Below are 23,656 nucleotides of genomic sequence, written 5' to 3' on the forward strand. Positions count from 1 at the left end.
CCGAGGCTCGTCTCGTCGATTAACGTCATGCTTGTGTGAGCTCGTCCCGGGGACGGACAAAAGCGACGCCCGTCGACGCCGATGTCGTGGCGACGGTGTCGTCGTCGTCGTCGTCGTCGTCGTCGCGGTAGCTTTTCACACCGTCTCCATTTTCTCGTCGTCACCCTCGGTATCAGAGGGAGAGAGGGCGCGTTTATGTGACAGTTTTTTTGTTTCCCCGTCGGGGCTACATAGTTAGAACGGAATAATGCATACGCGCGCGAGCGCGAAAGAACGATGAGTAATGCGAGAGAATATCTAATGGCTTAAGGTATCTTGGAAATATCTGCGGGAGGCATTAGAGAATAAATACTTTCCTCAATCACATCGTGGCGCATTTCGTCCACGTTTGTTTACTTGCTTCACTTTCGCCGACTCGAATTCAGGGAATTCATCAATAGAAGCGATCATCAGTTTTCTCGCGAAGTCAAATTTCTTTAAAACGTCCACGGTTGGAAAATATTTTGTTTTAAATTTAATATATGTCGCATGTTCCAAACGGTCCAATTAAATGTTTGTGTTAATTCGGCACGAGATGAACACGTTAGAAAGTAATATAAATGTTATGCAAAAAATTAATGCAACAAAATGTAACGCTTCGACACAAATAAACTGTACAAACATATTTTTTTTACGAAAATTAACATGATATATTGACATTTACATTTTATTCATTTATTTTAAACTTTATTTCTATATTAAAACATTAAAACATTAAAACTATATTAAAACATTAAAACATTTAAAACATTATTTCTATATTATTTGTGTATTCGCTCATAAATTGAGTTATTTTAACGTTAAGAAATTAATTTAACACGAAATGTTCAACTAACATAATCACATTATATTAAATTAACAATTAAATATTAAAAATTCAAGAAAAAAAATTTAACAACAATCGGCTTTGACATAAAAAAAAAACTGTGTCTGTATTTTACTGCGTCTATATACACGTTCAGAAGCTATTGACTTTTATAAAATTTAATTTTACGAAATTCGAGGTTGAAAATATTTCGTTACATCTCATAATTACTACAATCAAAATATAATATATCAATTTAATTTCGCTGAAGCGATTTTAATCGCTGAAAGCAGATATTTTTCGAAGAATCACGTGTGTGTCGAATATTTTTCCATATAATAAAATCAATATGCTTATTTTAAGCTACATGTCCGTGGCTCAAATCGAAGCTGCTACCGTCGCAAGTGTTTTGTAACAGTTTCAACGGCGCAGAATGTCGAGAACAAATAGTTTCACGAAGGACTCGTGAAAACTTGGCGGCAGAATCTAAAGTGCGGTCAAGTCTTGCCGTTTAGAGAGAATATCCAATCGCGCTTCGTCGTCCCTCCTCGGCTCTTCCTCTTCCCCTTTGCCCTCACTCCGGTGTTAAATCAGTGAAACGATCGGGACATTATTCGCGACGGCCGCGGAGAATCCATGAAATTCCCATAGCAATAGCTTCACGTCGTGACAATGGCTAGGGTCGTCGGCCCGCTCGTTCTTTTCTTTCGCTGCGTTAATGAGCTCCCAGCTTTAATACCGTCTCGGTGGCACTTCCTTTTATTGGAGAATAGATAAATATAAGCGCGAGATTAAGAGCGAGAGCTTCTCCACACACTCGCGGGCGCGCAGAGAAACGGGAGATTTAAGATATCAGCATGTTAAAACCACGGGACGTTCGGCGAAGTGTTCGTCGGCGGTATCTGACAGAATACGTTTGGTAAGCCGATCTCGAGCAACGAAATATTGCACGTGCAAAATAAGACTGTTATTTGAGATTCCTTAAACCGTTGCGCCGCGATTCCGCTACGCGAACGCGATGCGGACTTCGACCGTCGCTTTAGCCGCCGGAAGTGACTGTCGGGGACTTTTTCGAAGGGCAGTTTTCTTCGCGGGGCTCGTGAGACAGTCGAATGTGGACTGCGCGTCTTACATCAGGCGTATTCGACTGTGAAATTCCCTCTTCAAACAGAAGCGGGTGGCTAGCACACATTTTGCGCTTCTCGGTGCACCTCGGTGGTGGAGGGAGACGTAAACGGGGGAGTCTCGTTCCGAGGAATTCGTAGTCGCAACGCGGTGGCGCAACCGGGCCAAGCGGAGGACCCTGGAAAATCCACCACGTATCCAGTCCACGTACGAAATGCTTCGATAGATAGTCGTAAAAGCCGGGCGGCGACGCGGCGCGGGCGGCTGGCTGCTCCGCTCTCGCCCTCTTCGAGATCCCGCCGCTTCTCGTAGGAGGAGGAAGAGGAGGTGGAGGAAGGGCGCGCTCCGTCCGCCTGAAATAACGCGTATCTTCAGCGTTTTCCAGCGATGCCGCAGAAGTGGAAACGACGACAACGACGACGACGACGATGATGACAGCGGTGGAGAAGCACTCGATACTTCAGGAAACAGGAGGAGACCGGCAAAGGCATGAGGACGTTTGCGAGTAACTGCGAGGTAGCTTCGGTAGCTCGGGGTGAGTCGTGCGCGTAAGAGGATGTGCAAAATTATTGCGACGTGAAGAAAACGTCTCGATAGCTTTCGGGAGAGTGTCCTTTTGCGGATAACTGTAAGGTTTTAATATCTTCTTCTTTTTTTTATTTAATTCACTCTGATAAATGAGAATTGTTCTTGACGATTTATTGCTCGAATATTCCCAGTTCATCTTTCGTAATTTCATAATGCGGCGTGTCACATGGAGTCTCGGACAATTTTTTAATTTCAACGAAGTTTAATTCTTTCTCCCTTTGTCTCGCGCGAGGAAGAAAGAGAACGCCAGTTTATCAGACAGTTTATTAGTCTTGTAAAGTTAATATTGTTGTTCGACTATGGATCTTTCCGATTATTAATGAAGGAAAAAAAAAAAATTATCACGTCTGCCGCGTGAGAGATAAGAATTAATTAAATAAAAACCGTGCAAGACCTGTCGTCAGCGGAGCGAAAGCGGCGGGATCAAAAGCGTAGGAGTTCTATCTGTTTTGAACGAACCGAGAACCGTTTTAAAGAGCGTACCTCTCTTATCTTTTTCTCTCTCCTTCTCTCTCTCTCTCTCTCTCTTGCGATCGCTTTTGCCCCGTCTTCCTGGCGTTTTCATATTTTTGCTCTTCCTCTTTCGCCGCAGTAACGTACGAAAGACGAGTACGTATATTGAGGCTGCGAGGGAGAAAGGCTGGAGGGTGAAGAACCGCCCGGGGGGTTGCCATCTACTCGGAATTCAGAAACGATCAATGCTTCGGGAGAACCCTCCTCCCTCTCCTTCTCCTCCTCCTCCTCCTCTTCCTGCACCTCCACCTCCTTTTCTTTTTGTCTTTTTCTGTCTTGACTCGCCTTATCGAGAAAGAATGAAAAGAGAAGAGCCGGGCGCTATCCTTTCTTATTCTTATTTCGCTGTCCCGTCGCCCCCCTCCCCCCGAGCTCATCCTCCGGCTTCGTCGTGTCGTCCCTTACGCGTAAAAGCAGCTCCTGCACGAGGGTGGTTGATTCGTCGTCGGCGAAATGTCGTGCCGACAGTCGAATCCACGCGGTAAAACGGAGGCCGAACGATTTGCCAAACTTCCGGATTTCTTCAGAAGGCTCAACGCCTCCCTGCCGTCTGCCGCGCGAAGAGCCGCTGAGTGGATTTTCCGATGACAACTACTATTTTGATGCGTATAGTGCTATCCATTAATGGTCCTGCATATAGTATTGCTCGTAAATAAAAGGTGGTAAAAAGAATGTGATAGTAATGACAAAAAGAAACAAGTAATCACTATAATAAAACCGAATTCTATTACACAGAAAAAAATTAATATCAAATCAACAATTTAAAAATCAACAATTGTTTCATATATAAGCAAGAATATGAAATCTTTTTGAAAGAATTTATAATCTTAAACTGACATAATTTGCTTACATAAAGAAAATTTTTCTCTTCATGTAAAAAAATTATGTCTGTTTAAGATTATAAATTTTTCCAAGAAGATTTTGTATTCTTGCTTATATATGAAACAATAAATTGTTGATTTGATATTAATTTTTTTTCTGTGTACTTAAAAAGAATTAGAAAAAAGCATTTAATGGAACTAATGTTAGAGGATTATTATTAAATTGCAATCGACACTAAGAAACAAAGTTGTTAGCTTGACTGAATTTTTCAACTTGATTACATTTTTTTAGTTTAAGTACTTGTGTATTTAAGCTATATATATATGTAATTAAGTTAAATATACAAATGCTTAAACTGAAGTTCAAGTATTTTATGTATTTAAGTCAAATACATAAACACTCTTCAACTGAAAAATTTAATCAAGTTGACAACTTTTCCTTCTCAGCATACAATTTTCGGTAAATAATTCTTTAGTTACTTTCGCTTGTCTGGATTTAAATCTCTCTCTTTACTCGATACTAAGAAAAAAAGTTGTTAAATTGATTGAATTTTTCAACTCTTTAAATAAATATCTTTACACAAAATTTAAATTGCTCTTTAAAATATTATTGAAATTATTTTTACACACGATTATATGCGAAATCGAGCAAATGTTATTTGCGCGATAAACAAGAAGAACGTATGAAATAACTGTGAGCACAGTTCGCTTTTCGGAAATTTGATCGCCAAGTTACGCGCGCGATTACTCGCGACAAGTACTAGGTGCGCCTCCTCGTTTTACGCGACGGAGCAGGACAAATGTGCGGAAACGCGACGATTTGCCAAACTTTGGAAACTCTCGTCAGGAATTACGGCTAAGAGACCATCGTTAGTTCGAAAGTTGCAGAACGCCGTTTGAAGCGTTAACCCTCCCAACGGTCGTGAAAACTTTGTTAAATACTATCTCGTAGATATTCCACACCGGAAATGCCGTCAAGTGGCTTTGCAATTTTGCAAAAATTGTCCGCAGATATGCGGCTAAAAAGTTTATGAAGAATGTGCGAATCGCACGGTGAAATTCTCGACGAGGTGAAATGATGTATAAAAATATTTCAAAGGTAGTACAGAATTAATTTAATTTACTGCACAAATATGTGCAGAATGACGCTGGAATGTCGAAGGAAACCGTAGCGCGCAAATTTATTTGCAAATTATGATTAATATCAATGCGTAGGAATTCCAGCTAATCTTATAAAGTTATACGATATATATACGATGTATAAACGAGCGATATGTAAAATATCTACGTTTGGCATTATCGGATGACAACTTTCTATTCTTTGCAGAAATTCTGCACACTCGGCGAAAAATGCATAGCAATGATAAAATTATAGAATTAATGTACATAGCTCAATAAACCATTTTGTAGTTAATGCAACTAAAGATTTAGTTGCAATGAGATGGTTCTTATCGCCACGAGAACAATGTTTGTGCAATTAGTTTATAGTGAAATAGCACTATAATTACATAGTTATATATGGAATTTACTAAAAATAATTACGTTATGACAATTATATGCTTCCACGTACGACCGATTAAGTGTACGACCAGTATAACTATGAGAGCAATGGAGCAGTAGTGCAAAGCCCTGAGTGCTAGAAATGCGAACGAGAGATCTTGTCAGTCGGTTTAATTTTTACGTCATCTACATTTGCATTACTGCATTAATACTTTTCTATAGTTTATCCAATAATCTTACTATAAATTAATATTACTGTATTTTCTTAGTTCATAGCTTATTAGTGTTTTTATTACAACTCTAATATGTAGTTGAGGTGCTATTTGTTCATAAATTTATAAATTAAATAATTAAAGAAGTTAGAGACTCTATATACAAATTCTCAACATCTAACAAGGTATTTTTAACTAATAAGAATCGGTACTAGATGTTTTTGTACTTTTAAATATTTGTTTATTAATCGGAACGATCGAAAGACTCATGTAACGCTAATAACGTAAGTTACATTGTTCTCGAAAACGTTTCGACTCGCAATTCAAGTCCTCATAAATGTTGTGTAGTTGCCGATACGATTTTTTTTCTCTGAATATAGTGACTAAACTTGAATTGTGTAATGCAAACGTTTTTATCATGTCCATGAAAAAGAGCAAATTCTATTTTTGCAAGTCAAACGCGATACCGCTATTTATAAATGGTAAAAACATAAGCTGCATACACAAAATAACGATATTATATTAAAATTCGACTCTGCTTTTAACAATTTAAATCCAAGAATTATTTTTATTAAAATCCCTCTCTCGTGTAATAATTTTCAAAGTAAAAATAATTCATCCATTTAACTATATTGCAAAAAAAAATCAAATCACAGGCGTGATAAAAATGCCTTCTTCCCACGCCTATTTCTAATTACTAACTCTCGTAACTTTAACGTTTTGCTTTTATGATCCTATGAGAGATGAATGAGCTTAGTAATCGATATTCTCTTTATGTACTTTAATATAACAAAATCATAATTATAATATCTTATTGTCAAATGTGTTTGTTTTACTATTGGAAACACTTTGAATTATATAGAAAAGCAACGTTACGATACTTTAATCCTTTTATAACGACAAGATTGCACGAAGAAGGCAAGACAAGTTACAATCTACAGGTTACCCGCTCTCCTTTCTCGAAGGAAAGTAATGAAAAAGGTAAGCACCTAATTTGCTACTTGAGTTACCTCGGCTTAGCGTAAAGTAGGCATAAAGGATGCTTTTAGTGATGCGTGGCCTTCTCGCCCGGTTCAGCCGGGAAAATGAGGACAGGCGGATTTGTCATCGTTTGCGAGGTGAGGCCGGAAATACGATTTGTACGTGCGATCGATCAAAACAAACCTTCGTTGGCACTGTGGCGGCGGCGACGGCGGCGCTCTATCCGAGGCGATTCGATGAGCTAACGCCAACTTAACGCTACACACCCCACTGAGCCGCACTCGGTCAGATAACTCGTGGATTTTCGAGCACCCTGCAGACTCTCCGATCGCTTCCTCACTTGTGGATTCCGCCGCCACGGTGTTTAATCCGCGCCGAGAAACTTCGCGGAGTTTTTCGCGTCAAAGGGAATCCAAATTGTCGGCTCATTAAACGGATTCTTAGACATGGGAGCAATAACTTTTACACTTTCGCAGTCACAGCATGTGATAATTAATATCTTCTTTATATATATTTACTTAACAAAATGACATAATTTCATTGTCGTTAAATATGATTTTATCTTTTGAAATATAAAATTTCTAAATTATATAAAAAAGTATTATACGTGTTCATCGTTGTAACGATTAGATTACGTGGCGTCCTTTGAGAAAACATTAATCGCATTTTCAATTTACTGTATAGAACAAGTTAATAATGAGCATTCAAATTAGATGTAAATAATACAAATATAATTGATTATTAAAACAATGTGATAATGAAACAGTCATGGCTATTCGGACTTACTTGTCTCTCTTCGTTATGTGCTAAGTGTGCTAACAGTGACTAACAATCGCAAGTTACAGCTGTTACTTTAAATGAACAAATATATCATAATGCTATTAAGACAAACGTCGAAGTATATTAAAAGCTTTGTGACTATTAAGACGCTCACATAAATCAGTGTTTAGACGTTGCAAGTAAGCCTTCTCCCAAACGATCGTAGTCAGTTATAAAATTTATTGTCCAAATAGAGTTAGGTCAAACGTCGTTATACAGCGAAAATGTTTCTTATTTATCCTTTAATTATTTTATCATGTATTAGTCATTCATGAAAAGTCCCGATATTTTGTCATTGTGGTTGAGCCATCTAAATCTAATTGTAAGTGTTTATAGCGATTAATTTACCCAAAAACTTAATTATAAGAACTCTAGATCAACAGATGTGTCCAATGGAGAGTAAATTTTAATTTCCATCAAAACTAATTACCAATAATATTCGAACTATCAATTTCTTTTGTTATTCTCATTGTTCACAACCTACGCACACGAAACGCTATACCTAAGTAACCAAGACCTTCTTACGGGAGAAAGAGGAAGATCGAGAAAAAAAAACGATTATTTTCAACAAATTACTAAAGTAAATACTTGCTCTTACGCACTGTACATGTCTGTTAAAACATGCAGGATTAAAATCCTTTGCGATATAGTGAACCGTTAATAAATAAACTGTTGCTACGAAGTGGTTTTGGAATATCCGGGGGAAAAGTTTTGATTGAAATTGATATATAATCGGTTATAGACTTACTATGTTCGTACAATCCACACACACACACACACACACACACACACACACACACACACACAAAAGAAAAACAAACAAACAATTGCGATATAGAATGATTTCAAACAATTCAATTATAGTATGACTAACGTGTACACACACACACACACATTAAAAAAAGAGAAAACAAACTGTTATTATTTTTTCTGAAAATTGTGTACACGTCTTTAGCTACCTCAAATTTTGATATAACAGTACGCAATCTAAATTAATCTGCTTCACTTTGTTTTGCGTGTTCCCTATTTTTCCAGATTTATGGCATCTCCCTATCACATATCCGATAAAATCATCAATATTTTCCAACACAGTCTGCCGAAAATTGATACGTTGCAATATGATTTGTATTCAAAGGAGAAGAGGTACGCGAGTTATTGAATAAAGATGTCACGTTTGGATGCTCCTCTTTAGCTTGGCGTTTTAGCTAAGTTACACGACGACTATCAGGATGTCAAGGAACAGAAATTATGATCTCGCGACGGAGGAACGAAGGATCCCGCGGACGGAACGAATTGGTGGGTTCGGAGGACACGGTGAGGTGGACGAGGAGCGTGAGGACTGGAAGGCGTAAGAGAATGGAAATCAATACGTGAAGTGAGCAGCCAGTTTCAGGCAGAAGTTGCCGGCTTTAGAAAGCCTTGAGACGTCGTCTGCCCATCCTCTTCGGACCCTTGTGTTAAGAGAGCTCAAGCAGAGGTGGGTGAGAGCGGAGGAAGCGCCAGTGACAGAAAGTTGGAGGAAACGAGAGAGAATGGAAGAAGGGGGGAGGGGGGGGGAAGGGGCTATACGAGAGAACAAGAAAGAGAGAGGGAGGGAGGGAAGAGAGAGACGAGAGGTTCCATTCAGGACTAATGGGGTTAAACGCCTTAGCCATCAACCGAACGCCTCCCTCTTGATTCTCGGACGTTTCGATTCGTCCGGGGCTAGAATTCGAATTATCCGTAATATCTCCGGACATAGTTTACGTTCGTCGAGACTTCGTCTCGTGAATTAATAGGCGAAGTGCGTGCGCGCGCGGATTAATAGAAAAAGAAGCCGCGACAGTCACCTCAGAAACTGTCACGATGTTGCCTTTTTAACATTCCGAAGAACGATGAAATTCTTTATTTAAAATAAGGAGACGACAGATTCCTCTTACGGACATTTTGCAAAATGGCGAAAATAATTTTCGGTAATTTTCCTAAAATTTCACGAGAGCGAATGCCAAAACAACGGAATTAAGTGACCAGCAATGATGATTGGATAGAAACACAAAGAATTATAGGACCTTTAGAATGGAAGCGTACGTTAGTACTATAAGTATTTGCGTCGTTAATGCAAAACGCCAATCGCAGAAATAGAATTCGTCGCACGTATGGTGGTTATGCGCCATCAGCATTTCGTAGTCATCGTCCAGAAGTCGTTGAGTTTTATGCTTCTTGGATGAAAGAAGAAAACGAGAAAGAGAGAAAGAGAACCCCGTCCCCGTAAGGGTTTTATCATAATCGTTCTCGTGATGGTCCATTGTAATGGAATGCCGGATTAGAAATTGACATATGGTCAAAGATCGACGTGGGGGATCTCTCGATACACTCTTAGGGATCACGATGAATACGCGCGCTTTAATTTTCTTATCGCATACGCAGCTTTGGAGACAGCGATTTTTTTCTATGCTCGACTTGTTCTATGCTCGACTTTAAATTATCAATTACTTCCTTTGTTTCTAATTTGTAGCTACAATAAATCGATCGAAACGTTTATGCCGTACGATTCATATTTAATATTAATATCAATAATGTTGTATTGTAATGTTAACCGCGTGAGCATTTGGATCCGTATTAATTGCACACATATTGAAGATTATTGTTTTTATTTATCACCGATCGCTAGCATTAGACTCATACAATTTGATTAATCAAAACGGGAGAAAATTAATCGAGCGGCTAATGAGAGTAAGGCGCAAGTTCTGGGACGCAAATTCGGTTACTAATTTGATTAATATATGGATTTATTCTCGAAGCCATTAATTATTAATCAACATAGTGTCCAAATCATTCAATTAATAAGTAACGATTTTTACATTGATTTATGTATTTTAGAATTCCAAATTAAGCATCACAAGTCATAAGCTTCATGTTCGATTCAACATTCCTGACAATGCTCGTTTACAGTTACGCACCTTTTTAATAACATTGTCGCATTTATTTCAAAAGTTATTCGCAAATACCGTTGAAATTTCATGATCTTTATAAATAGAAAAAAACATCAGGCTTACCTTTATGTGCCATGTCGTCAGCAGTGACCGAAGCTATGAGGCCGGTTGCGCCCGGCCATGGAGCGACCGCAGCGCCCAGCTGCTGCGAAGGCAGAATCTTCGGGCCTTTGAACACTTCCGTTCACTGAAACCCATAATTAACATGCTTAACATATCGTTAGAGAAAATTTCTATCTTGCAGGCAGCAACAACAGCGCCTTTTCGTTCCAAAAGTTAAAAATAGCCGCGTAATTGAGAAAACAAGAAAGGTACTACGTACAGTATAGAAATATGAATGTGAAACGTAGGGAGATGCACGTTGACGAACACAACGAGCCAACTCGAGGTAATTAATGAAGCGATTATCGAAAGAATTGAAGCGGCTCGTCCCGCAGGCACTTGTCGGTTTCGACGACCCACCCGAACTGTCTCGCACTGCCGTGTACAAACGTCGTAGTTAATTCGGCGCTGTATATTCAAAAACTGTACGCATCTATGGCACCTGTGTAAATCTGCGTCATTTGCATATCGCGGTCGCATGTGCGTCGCCTTAAGCGGGCAAATAAACCGATCTCTTCCCGCACTGTTATCTTTAAACTCGCCGTTTCTATCCTATCGCAACGTATCGACAATTTATTTCAATTTTGCGTTTTATAAAACGCCAGCAAAAAAGTTGACAAATATACGGAGCCTGAAACCAGATATAACCTTTCGCCAACAGATAGGAGAACAAACTGTAACAAAAATGACACGATTGTACTAATGAGACATTCAGTGGAATTATGAAATGATAAAATTAAACATTAAGAATATTTAATGAAAAATTGAGAATTGAAGAAACAAACAGAATCTTGTTAAATTTTGGATCTAAAGTGAAATGTAATAAAAACTAATTTAGAATTACAAGATAAATTATTGATAAATTTTCGTGTACAAGATCGCAGTATTAGTAAAAATTGTAAGTGTCATAAAAATAGATAGTTTCTTAATTCATGTACTGTACTAATTTCTACTTTTTTTATGTTACTGACAAATATTAACAAATGTCGACGAAATAACATAATATTGACAAAAAAACTACTTTGATTGCATGTATCGTCATAACAGTCGATCCTCGCGTATTACAAATACAAAGTAAATCTCATTCTTGAAACAAATGGAATCGTCTCGAATGTCGTAATATTGACGACACGGAGTGTTTTAATTACCGAGGATCGCGCTCGTTGAAGATGTAAACTACACGTGAACGTAACACCCATGTGTATTTTTCACTACCGCAGACAGAAAAAAAAGGGGTGAAGTGAGAGCTGATGGTACCAGAAGGGATGAAAATGGAGCTAAGCGCGATAATTAGTGTCGGAAAGGGTTAGTCGGCTGAGAGCGTACGAGTTGTATCGCTCCGTGGATAAAACGCATACGAGAAGCCATAGGAAGAAAAACAGTCCGTGAAAAGAGAGTTTAAACGGAAAGGTATTATGAAACTCGAATTTCGTCGTCAACAGACATATAATGCAGAATACATTACGAAAATGAAAAGTAACATACGGAAGCTTAATTTACAAAAGCTTTATTTTCATTCGCTCAATTAAATCGATTTTAAATGTCTTAATTGCAGCTGGGGGCGTTAAAAAAGTAACGCGTTATCGTTACTTTTCGCAAAAATATAATTCGTTACCGTTATTAATTTTAAGGAGTAACCGATATTGTTACATTTTATAATGCTACAATAGATCTTTAGATTTTAAAATTACATTGTTTGATGATCAATGTTAAATGTAATAATGAATAATAAAGTTTTATTAACTTGAAGTTTTAAAGCTATTCTGTATAAAGAGAAAGCTTTTCTTTATATTACATTTATGTAATAATTAGTTATTTTTAAGAATTTAGATGAAACATTTTTTTAAACATTAACAATAAACACTGTCAGTACTGAAAGTCTATAACATATATGTAATGTATATTATTCAATACTGCCAGTGTGGCTAAGCACTGTATCGACTAAATTACTGCTAAGAAAACGATAACGATTACAGTAACACGTTACTTTCTAACTTAAATGTAGAAAACATGAATTCTTTGTAAATTATAACAATTCAAAAATGATAATACGTAACGCATGAAATGAAAAAAGATTCTTTATACGGGCAAAAAGACAATCATGATTGAATTAACAATATATGTTTGATTAAGAAAATTTTGGTTGAAATAAACAGAATTTCTTCGAGTATTATAATCAAATATTTTAGTGTACAACCGAAAGATTTAGGTATGATAACAATAAAAATTTAGTTTCCGGTTAAAACTATCAAACTATGTATTCTATGTAATAATATAGCTATTAAGTGATCGCAAGAAGATAATCACGTGACACAGGTCAAAGTAAAAGGTAACATTATGAGATTTTTTTACGACTATATTAAAATGCTTCTTGTTGCGAGTTCTTAAAATTGTGTTCGAAAACGGAAGTAACTGAGAAATGTATAGTATATTGACAATATAAGTTTTAATTTTGAATAAATATTAATTAAGGAACTTGATAATTCCTACAAAAATTTCGATTCGTTCATTCAAACAGATATACTGATCCATGAAGTTTATAATTAATGCAACCAGATTTTTTTTTCAATGTGACCGTAACTAGTATGTAATCAAATTCGACTAGTTATCTACTAACCAGAATGTTAGTAACCCAATTTGTTAATTAGTTTAATGAAAGTTATGGATTGTTTATATTTCACAAAATAGGTTGTTGTATTAATTTAATTGTTTTAATGGATTAATTTAACCAGTTTTTTTTTAACACAAGTTTGAAATTATTACAAAGATACGGAAAGCTAATTTTAAATCCGTTAAAAACTAGCATTGTGTAATATAATTCGGTGATATATATTATTGCGGCGATGTTCTATTCACACACTGTGTTATTTTACTTCATTAATATGCCAATCGCGATATATTTTTCCATTAGATGCTAGCAGAAGAAAAATGCTAGCAAAGACATCTCTTTCACATTTTACGCAATAAAATCACAAATTCACATTATAATTTTTAAGACAATTTACTTCTGCAGATTATCGTGACGACATTCAAACGCGAAGCAACGTAAGCATCTGCACAAGACACTTCTCCCTTTTTCCCTTTCATTATCCACGATGCTCTTTGCGCTACAATACAGAGAAGAGCTTCCTCGTGCTACGAAGACGCGGCGAGGGAGATGAAATACAGACGTTGAAGAGGAAAGAGAACCGAACGAGAGGCGCGAAAGGCACACGTTTACGTATATACGAAAGAGACGGGCGTGAGGGGAGGGGGTTGAAACGCATCGCATTCGCATATTGTGCAAGAGGATTACCTCGGATTATGCCCGACTGAGCGCAAACAGGATCACGTCACTTCTGTTTGCAAGACGCCAAGCTGTCGATTTAGTGAACTCGAATTCGACTCTATCTTACGTGGAATCACCAACGGAACAGAGGTTTTCCGGCAGACTCTTTTCCCTTGGCCATATGATTTAAGTCCGTTAAAATTAAGTGTAATTAGTTAAAGAAGAGCTATTACATGCGCAATCAAGAACATCTTTTAAATATTACTTTCACGTTATTATAAAATATACAATGTAAGATACGTGTCACAATTTTGGAAATATAAATAGGTGCTTCAATTTATAGAGACAAATATGATGCTCTTATGATTTTTCCTCCTCATTTAAATATTCCTTTTTCAGTGAACGTTCAATAAGATGCGATTTTTAAAAAACCTGCGTAACTTCTTCGACATTAGAGGAATGTCGCCAATACTGGCATTCTAGCTCTCCTGAAGAGCTATCTCTTTATTTCTCGGAAACTAAACTCTTGTGCTGTATTAATATTGATAAAAATATGATTTAAATAATTAAGGAAATAAAAACCCACGTTCATATATACATAGTTTCTTTCTACATAAAATTTACTTAAAACGAAATTTTGAAAAGCAAGAATAAAACTTGCATTTTCTACTGCAAATTGCATAATTTAAAATTTAAACAATGTATTATTGATAATAGATCATTTTTATAGCTTCCCAAAACAATCATGTTTATATTTTTCTCTCTCATATTTTCTTTATAGTGCAGTTTGGAACATAAAATCGCTGTAAATAAACCGGCATTCAACAACCGCTTCATTCAACAACATTTGTTATTTGATGAAAGTAACACTATTATTAAATGTATTTATTAATTCAAACATTTGTTTGTTTGGCTACAATAACATTTATTAAATCAATAAGAAATCGTTTTCTCTATCTAGCCTGTTACAAATTTTGTTGTTTAATATATAAAAATACATTTCATTATTTATTTTATCAATTTGTTTTATAGTCAACTTATAGAGCCGTGTCTAAATTTTATTACTGCCTACTGTGCCAGTTTTAGAATTCAATTTTTCACTTTCGCTCTTTTTGGATTGTGTTGTGGAAACATTAATTATTATAAAATACGAAACAATTATAAAAAATTATTATATAAACGGTTATTATAAAAAATATAGCATCTAATAGAAAACACTAATTTATAAAGTTTTAGTTTTAGTTTTTGCTTAAAAAATATTACCCGAAAATAAAGTAATATGTCAGTATTGATAACTGTTCTTTAAATATTTTTACGATTATTTAAATTAATCTTATTAAATTAAGAATAATATCTTGTTACCTATTAAATTAAAGGTTCGATTTTGTGCAATTGTTCTTAACCTCGTTTAAACAAATTAAAATTCGAAGATATACACGAGTTAACAATTAATTGTTTATAGAAACAAATTATTAAAATCGTATTTTATTTCATCAAAGAAACGGAAGATTGTTGATGAAATTGAGAAATTTTTAGCAAATTGTCAATCGAAGATCGTTCGTTGCCGAACTAATGGAAAAGATATGGCAGAACGGACTGGTTATCGCGGGACAAGTTCGAACTCTTCTTGAACATTCCGCAAACGCAACGCAACGCGGTGAGAGACGCATCAGGGGCGTAACGGGGCGGCGGCGGTGGCGGAAAGGTAGCATTATACACGCGGATGGTAATAGGTTCCATATCCACGAGCTGCCGGCGCATTATGCTTTACATTTCCGGCGAAACACTGTTAATGGCACCCACCGCCGTCGCTACCGCGACTACCGTCGAAATCTACCCCCGTAATACACGCCCAACAGCCCCCGCAGGCATTAACCGCTCGCGCTACCGTATAAAGTGACTTCCGCCCGCGATTACGTTCGTCGTGAGCACGTACACGTTTGTGCGTTTGTACATTAATTATTAATTAACGCCGGCGAAGAATGAGGCGGCTTATTATCGGCGATAAACTGTTCCCCGCGTAATCGAGGACGATTGAGAGATAAATCGCTTTAGTGTAACGTATGCAGCTTTTGCGTGGAATTAATTAATCCGAAAAGTACCTGTCTTTGCGTGTATATTTTCTTTTTACTTTTGTGAAGTTTACACACTCAGAGCGACGCAGGCGTATTTAATCGTCTCTTTATCAAAAACCTTACGTAAAGACTGTATTTGTTATCTCTTTGAAAAGTTTGGCACACGTATACGTTTGAATCATTGTGTACCCAAATTTACGTCACTGTTACTTTAGGAAGATCTACACGTTCCCATTCTTGGGTCAACAAATAGTGTAATAAGCGTTTCAACATGTGTATAGACGAAACAACTGCAATAATCAAGTCAACCTTAATCTCCCATAATTACCAAATTACTTCTGAATCTCGTAAGAGTATTGAAGTACGAAATTCTCTTAACGCATTCAGAAACACAATTTCTACAATGATTATCTTCCTCATCTTTAATTTCCATAATCAGCAATGCGCATACATTCGGAAAAATTTGCTTTGCACACAGCTTCGTAAAAATTTCCTTAATTGCCGTATGACAACGATCGAGTCAACGTGTTTAACGATATTTCTCGTTTTCATTTTACTTCGATATCGATCAATCCGATAATCGTCCAATCCGCTCCAGATGTAGACCATCGAAAGACGTTTCATTGATCAACGTTAATTCGCGCGCGTCGTTTATAGGATCTATTCCTGTTTAACGGCACGTTAATAATGAACAGTTAACGAGGCGTTAAACGGTTATAGATCTTACGGAAGGCTTCCTTCGAAACATAATACAATTCAATCTAATGCAATTGCGTTCCGTGCTATAAGGAGGTTCGCGGCCAATTTTCTGCTCTTTTGCAACAATTTGCTGTTATTTATGAACTTTCTTCTTCGGATTTTCGAATGGTTTTCATTACGTTGCTCTTTCCTGCGGAACTCGATTTAACTTTTCGACGTGTCGGGCTTTTATCATGTCGAACATTCGTTCTCAGAATGTTGTATTTATATATGAATCTAAGACTGATTATCTTGCGGTACGTCTGTTTTCACTTTGCTCATCTTCTTCCAAGCAAATTTAGTATAACAACAACAATAATCTTTATCGAAATGTAATAATAAACAAAAAAAAACATTAATTGATGTACAGAAAGAAAGTAAAAGAAGATTATAATTCATCTCAAGAGATGAGGCATCGAAGTAATGCCTTAAAGCCTACTTGTGCAATAAAGCTACCCAAAACACAATGTGTATTCATTTCATTTGTTCTTAGATCTATGTGTCTAAATTTGCAAAAAAATCCAGCTTGTATAAATCGGGAATCATGATGTAGATTCAACCGGAAAAATGTTAATCAAAGATCCTTGTAATTAATGCCGGTTCGCACCAATAACTTAATTTTAAACTCAGTCAAATGTTCTAGCTGCAAATTTTCGAGTTCAATCATATAATAGTAAAAATTCTGTTTGATATAAGACGCAAGCGTCATGCATACGCTGTTATACGTCTTGTTGATACAATCAATTTTTCTTAGTATAGAAATGAATATTTGTAATAGACACAATAATTGACATGTGCACTTTGCAATCGTACTGACTTCATTTTATCATTACATATAATTTAACATGTTGACGATTGTTCTTTATCATATCAGTTTGTCCACAAATATAGATTCTTTAATTCAAAGCTTTACCTTTCTTAGTCCTATTATAAATCAAATTACATTCTTTTGTGTTCTGATTATTTTGAAATTTATACTTTGGATTTTGTAATTGACTCATCAATATGAAGAACAATTTCGCAAGACCAATAGTATCGCTGAGGATTATTTGAAAAGTCTGATACGAATAATAAAAGTTTTTTTTTTAATAAATAAGTTATTTGCGCTCTTTCAGCCGCGTTGTTACTTTTATTAGTCTGTATTATTGTTTGAGTTTAGAGAGTCCCTGAAATTGGTTTATTTATTAATTTATTTGTAATAGATCTTCTCTCTCTTTGCTCTATTTTTAAGCAAATATGAATTAATCCACTTGCGCGTTGAAGCGATATCCTCTTCGTTAACTTCATTAATCGCTCTAAGTAAATACTAAAACATGACTTTAAGACAGTACTTTTATAATACAGAATTTAACATCAAATACAAGTTTTCAAATAAATTGTGACACAGTCGCCAGCAGATTAAAGAAAAGCCTATACTTTCACGCGGAGATGTGCGACGACTTTCGCTCGAGATATATCGGCCGAGGAGCGGCGACTCAGACGTTCTACGCGCGGCTCGACGTTGTTTACGAGCAACCGACGGCGTTGCCGTCGTATATTCACCCCGATTAGAGAATCGGGTCTACCGCAAAGAAACTACTGCCGTAGTAGCCGACGCACAATGCGCCGTCACGACGCTGGAAAGAAGCGTTCACAAATGATCGCGTCGGATGTCACCGCGGGGCGTCCCACACTTGCGCGCTCGACATTCAGACTCCGGGTGCTCTTTGACTCGCGCATTTTACACGGCAAATCGTATAAAGCCTATCGCCTAATTACGACATAATACCGTGACTGTGTGCAAGAGGGGAGGGGAGGGGAGACGGAGGAAAGGAATAGACACTACGACAAGATGGTGCATGCAAGAGAGACCGAAACGAGAGAGAGAGAGACGGAGGGTTACGTCGTATATGTATATAGGACGTCGCGGAAATTCGACGCGCTATTCAATCGCATTCGTCTCCGGTAGTGCGACGAGTTCGCGGGGGATGGTGAGCGCCTAACGCTTTAAGCCGTATTATACGCTACGTGCATGCAATCTGCATTCCCGCAGCGCGCGACGCGCATTCGCCTGCCGCGGCTGATACCGCGAGCTGTGTTAATCAGCGAGATGAACCGACGGGATTTTCGGGGGCGTTTGATGCGCAACGAGCGATTAACGGCGAGTTCGCGATGTTCAATTAGCCGAGCGCATTCGTGCCTGAAGACGCCGGTGGGTCGCCGCGTCGAAGATTCTTTGAACTTCCGGTGTCTTCAGCGCCGGGGTATGTCGGGTAGAATCCTAGTCGCGATTGTTACATATTTATATCAATGATTTCTCTGTGACGGGCAATTTTTTTTAATATTCTCTGTATACTTTTCTTTATGGATAAGCAAACGAGTTCGATTCTTAGCGAACAGAATCTAGCATTTCTGCTTGTATTGCATTAAATTTATTTGTTTTTTTTTGTAAAAAGAGAAACAAAAATTATGCAATCAATAATGCATTTCTTTACTCATTTTTAAATTATTTTTTCTTATAATTTTTTATACTAGTTGTTTTATATATGCAAAATATAAAATTTATTTGATATTTTCTTTATAAAACATTCTATGAAAAGTCACTTAGAAAGCACATCTAATTAAGGAAATGGATATTATGATCGTAATATCTAGTTTTGTATTTTATTAGATACTAGTTTAGCTATGCGAGTTTCGAGCGCATATCATCACAGATTATTTCAGAGAAAGGGAAAAATAAAAATAAAGACATTTAACAAAAATTCGTTGAACTTAAATTAAAATAATCGTTCGATAATAAATAAAGCAAGATTCATAAGATTGCATAAATCCAAAAGCGAAAGCTGAGTAAGCTTTTATTAATAGGTAAAATAATCGCCTCTGAAGTTTAGCTATCAATACAAATGAACGAAAAATGCGTCTTTTCTTGACGGATAAAAGAATTAGAGACAACGAAAACTACTTATAGTTAGTGAAAATGTAATTTTAAATTCAACATTTTGTTAAAAAATTCGCGGGTTTGTTTCTATCTCCACAGTTTCTACCGCTAATACAACTTGATATATAATAACAAGATCTGTAGAAAAAGAGCAACTCACTATTGTAAACAAGGGATGCAATGTATTCCTTTCGTTTCTAATCAAAAATTAAAATAAGTTAATGTTGCTACAAAGAAATAAACAAAAACACAAGTCGTAAAGCTGATTTCTAATTTCCAAGATCGAAAATTTGCGAAACACCGATTTGAACCCTTCTATTTTATTTTATTTTATTTTATTCTCTTTCACTCGATACTTCTTAAGGATGTATGATCACATTTCAAAATATTATTAAAAATTTTTAAATTTTACTACTTATTTCATTATTACATTTGGATATTTGTGTAAATTTTAAACAATTACTTTATTAGTTTAAAAATTTTAAACTACGATTGATTTTTGTTTAATGTTCTTATGTAATTACTATTCTTATGTAAAATTGCGTTTTGTAATATTTACTTGCAAATTTAATGTGGGAGTAGTATTACGAATAAAATTAAATTTTTTACACATACTACGTACACTGAGGAAAAAAAAATTAACTTGATTAACTTTTTCAACTTGATTAAATTCTTCTAGTTCAAGTATTTAAGTTAAAGTATATTTAAGTTAAAACTAAAGTTTAAGTACTTTATGTACTTAAATTAAATATATAAATATTTAAACTGAAGAAATTTAATTAAATTAAAAAATTTAGTCAAGTTATTTTTTTCTCAGTGTAATAAAAATTCTCATAAGTATTCATGCAAAAATTTTCTTGGATTTACTCGTGTAAAAGATATTAATTGCAGCAAAATAGGATTTTTAAGTTGTTATGAGCCAAATTTTTATTGCTTTTTTTGGAGCCATGGTTTCACGACTAAAATTTGAATATTCGCGATAGAAATTTTTTTATCTTTGATTCGAAAAAAAGAAGATAAACTTAAGAAACCAGTAGTTTTTAAATTTCGATAACTTTTAGCTTGTATTGTAGAATCAAACATCTTTAAGAATGTATGTGTTACATCTCGGAGTATCGTCAAAAATTTTTAATGTTCATAGATTCTTTTATTACGTTTGAATAATTTCGACCGACTTACTCGTTTAAAAGTTATTTACTTACAACTGCAGCAAAATAGTCATTTTTTTCATTACATAAGTCATGATAAGCCAAATTTCTCGTTTTTCTTTTTCTTTGCAGCTGATTTCAGGACAACCAAAATTCGGACATTCGCGGTAAAAATTTTTTGTGATTGATTCGGAAAGAAAAAGATAAACTTAAGAAGGCTGCAATCTTTAAACGTATGGCTAAAACATCCTTAATCAGAGCCCCTCCATAAACACGTGATCACGTACCAAGAGTTGCCGACGGCCGACGGTGCCCGTCCTCCCTCCGACGTCCTCGTTCGACACCACTGCCAATCCGTTAGCCGCTTGTTCCTGCTTTCGTCGCACCTCGCATATATGAATCACAGTCCCCAGGGGCGCGAGTCACGGGTCCGTGGCTCTGTTGTCACTCGCGCGAGATCCGACACTCCGACTCGACTCGCGGACTCCGCGATTTATCGCTCCAATCGGCGCAGTGGCCTCTGCTCTCGTTCGCTCGTTCGCGAGGACACCCCCTTACTTCCGCGGTTAGTCGCGCGCTGCAAACGTTTACCGGTCGGTCCGTCGAGAGGGTGGCAAAACGACTTTCACGTCGGCTATCGCACGCGGCGGGCTCTCGGCGGTGGTGAGAGCCGATGGCTATAATAAACCGCACCGCGCTTGCCGATCCGCGCGAGTGCAGCACACGTGCTGCTCTGCAGCGTGATTCTTCTCCTCTCTCGCTTTCGTGAGAGATCCGTCGGAGATCGGGGCGGAGAAGGAGGAGGAAGAGGAGGAAGAGGAGGGTGACTCCGACGACGCGGCGTGGCGCGGCGCAAAGAGCTCGTACGCCTTCGGACGCCTAAATCCTAACGAGGGAGAGCGTAAAAGAGAGAGAGGGTTGTACATACACATACATGTATAGCAGCGAATGTGCGGAGAAAATAGGAGAGAGATAGAGAGAGAGAGACAGAGAGTAAAATAGAGAGGAGAGGGCGGTGAGATGCGTGCTGGCTGTCGGGCAAAAGAAGAGGCGAGAGAGCGCGGGACTAGCCGCGCTGGAAATATTATTAGGTAAAGCACACGCACGGACTGACACGCACCGACTCGCGGACTCTCGTTGGGTCGTGCCGCCGTGGTAGCCGCGGCCTCGTGTTGGTACGTCCGACTGCCGTTTTGGACCAATGGGCGGTGGGCGTAGCCCCCCTCTCCGCGCTCGCGGCGCGCTACGCGAGTGGGGGATCCCGGCTCCGCTTCGTGACATCATCGATTCTGAATGGTGGAGATGCTCAACCGTGCGGAAGGTACATCGGAGGGCGCGTGCTACGCGCCCAGTGCGCACGCTCGGCAACGTGCGCGCACTGCACCGCACGGGAAAAAGGACGTACGCGGCCGGTGGGGATACGCGTATCGGCATCAGACGGAGACGAACCGCAACGCGAAGACGGTATGCTTCTCGGATATGTCTCCCCTGTCCCTCCTCATTTCTTAATTATCTCTTTTCCCTCCCTCTTTTTCTCTCTCCTTTTCCTTCTACTTTTTCCGATGTGTTTCTCGGTTAATTGATTTGGCAATCATGAATCTTGAAAATCTTGGGAATTATGCCGCTCTATTATAATCGATCAATTTCGAGAATATTTAAAGCAGAAATTTGCCAATACGAGCCGACACTGGATGTTTGTGTGCATACAATAATTTTATTACTACAATCTCCATCTCATATGCAAATTGCGCTCTGAATATTTTGTCAGTCTTTAAAACAAGTCTTTACATGAAATCCGCGATGTAACACATTAAATTGACGAGCAATTTTTAATAGTTTGTGCTAACGAGCATCTATAAGATCTTTTCCCGATCCCAGAAGAAAGTGTAAAGAATTTATTGTGAAAAGGTTCTTTAGCAGGAACCTGGATCTGTCGAAACGTTCCGTGTGGGCGTCATACCAATTCGACTATAATACCGAAGCAAGTGGTAATACTCTTTACAATAACTAATATATGTAAACAACGTGTTAAATGTTTATTTTTAGGCAGCATGGCAATACATTTAAAACATATCCAAAAATATTAAACGTATAAAAGAATGAGATTTTAGATTATCGAGAATAAAATTTCAATATTTCTATTTACGAATGAAAATTGAGCTTTTGCAATTATTTAAGTGATTTGCCACTCTCATAATAGTAAAAAAATCAGTCTTATTTAGTTCTATAGAAGTAAATTTTGACTTTTTTTATATTTTACTCTACGGAATTTAGAGAGTGTCGTAAATCTTTACTATTATAACACATGAATAGAGAGCAGAACAAAATATCTTTAGGATGCAGCGATCGAAGCGGATATAATGCACGATTTATTAAGAGACTGGTATATGACTCAACGTTCGAGTCGATGTATGTCGCTTTGAATGAAATAACTTTATCTGTGGTATATGTATTCCAGATTCCTAATCGTGAATGTAGCATGACTACTTTTCCAGATAAGACCACATTATCTTTGCGCCTACTTGAATCTGTCTTGACAGTTTGAAAAAAATAGCAGCAATAAAATAATCTACGTAAAATATTTTCTTTAAAATAAATCTCTTTTAATTTTATATCAATAACGTTGGATTTTATTAACATTGATCAGTACACTTTTCTTAAAAATTGCACAATAAGAATTCCATTTTTATACATCTTTTATCTACATGAATCATTAACAGATGAGATGAAAGTGCTAGAAGAAAAATGTTTCTGAATAAAATATCAGTAAGAATATAAAATACGTTTTGGGTCAAATAAACCCGAACAATAGGGTTAAATATCTTTGAATTTTCACTGATTTTCATGACAGACGGAGACGAATTCCAGAGAAACAGGAGAAACGCGGGCATTACGTCGGAATTTCGCATCGCTCGCACTCCGAAAGCCGGGGAAAGGCACGTCTCGCGCGCAGAGGGATATTAAAATATAATTGGCGTTTGTCCCCTACGCGTGCAAAGCGGTATCTAGTCACGCGTGGATCGACCGACCGTG

General features: G+C 37.2%; 1 protein-coding gene across 5 annotated transcripts in view; it reads right to left on the bottom strand.

Moving 5' to 3' along the window:
* The window catches only part of LOC105199542 (paired box protein Pax-6), a 146,255-nt gene extending 124,487 nt beyond the window's left edge, over window positions 1-21,768 (bottom strand). For 2 of the 5 annotated variants that reach the window (XR_003269194.2, XM_026139001.2), the window contains exons 1-2: window positions 20,911-21,766; window positions 10,439-10,562 (exon numbers count right to left, since the gene is read on the bottom strand). Coding sequence is in view for 4 of the 5 variants with exons in the window: in XM_026139001.2 (XP_025994786.1) it covers window positions 10,439-10,451 (13 nt within the window). In the remaining variant the exon portion in view is untranslated. Of the gene's footprint in view, window positions 1-10,438; window positions 10,563-10,697; window positions 10,866-20,910 lie in introns of those variants that run through there. The other 3 variants (XM_026139003.2, XM_026139002.2, XM_039455050.1) reach the window with 3 other exon arrangements.
* Window positions 21,769-23,656: the final 1,888 nt, after the last annotated feature.

The sequence above is a fragment of the Solenopsis invicta genome, chromosome 1 (assembly GCF_016802725.1).
Source record: "Solenopsis invicta isolate M01_SB chromosome 1, UNIL_Sinv_3.0, whole genome shotgun sequence".
Lineage (NCBI taxonomy): Eukaryota > Metazoa > Arthropoda > Insecta > Hymenoptera > Formicidae > Solenopsis > Solenopsis invicta.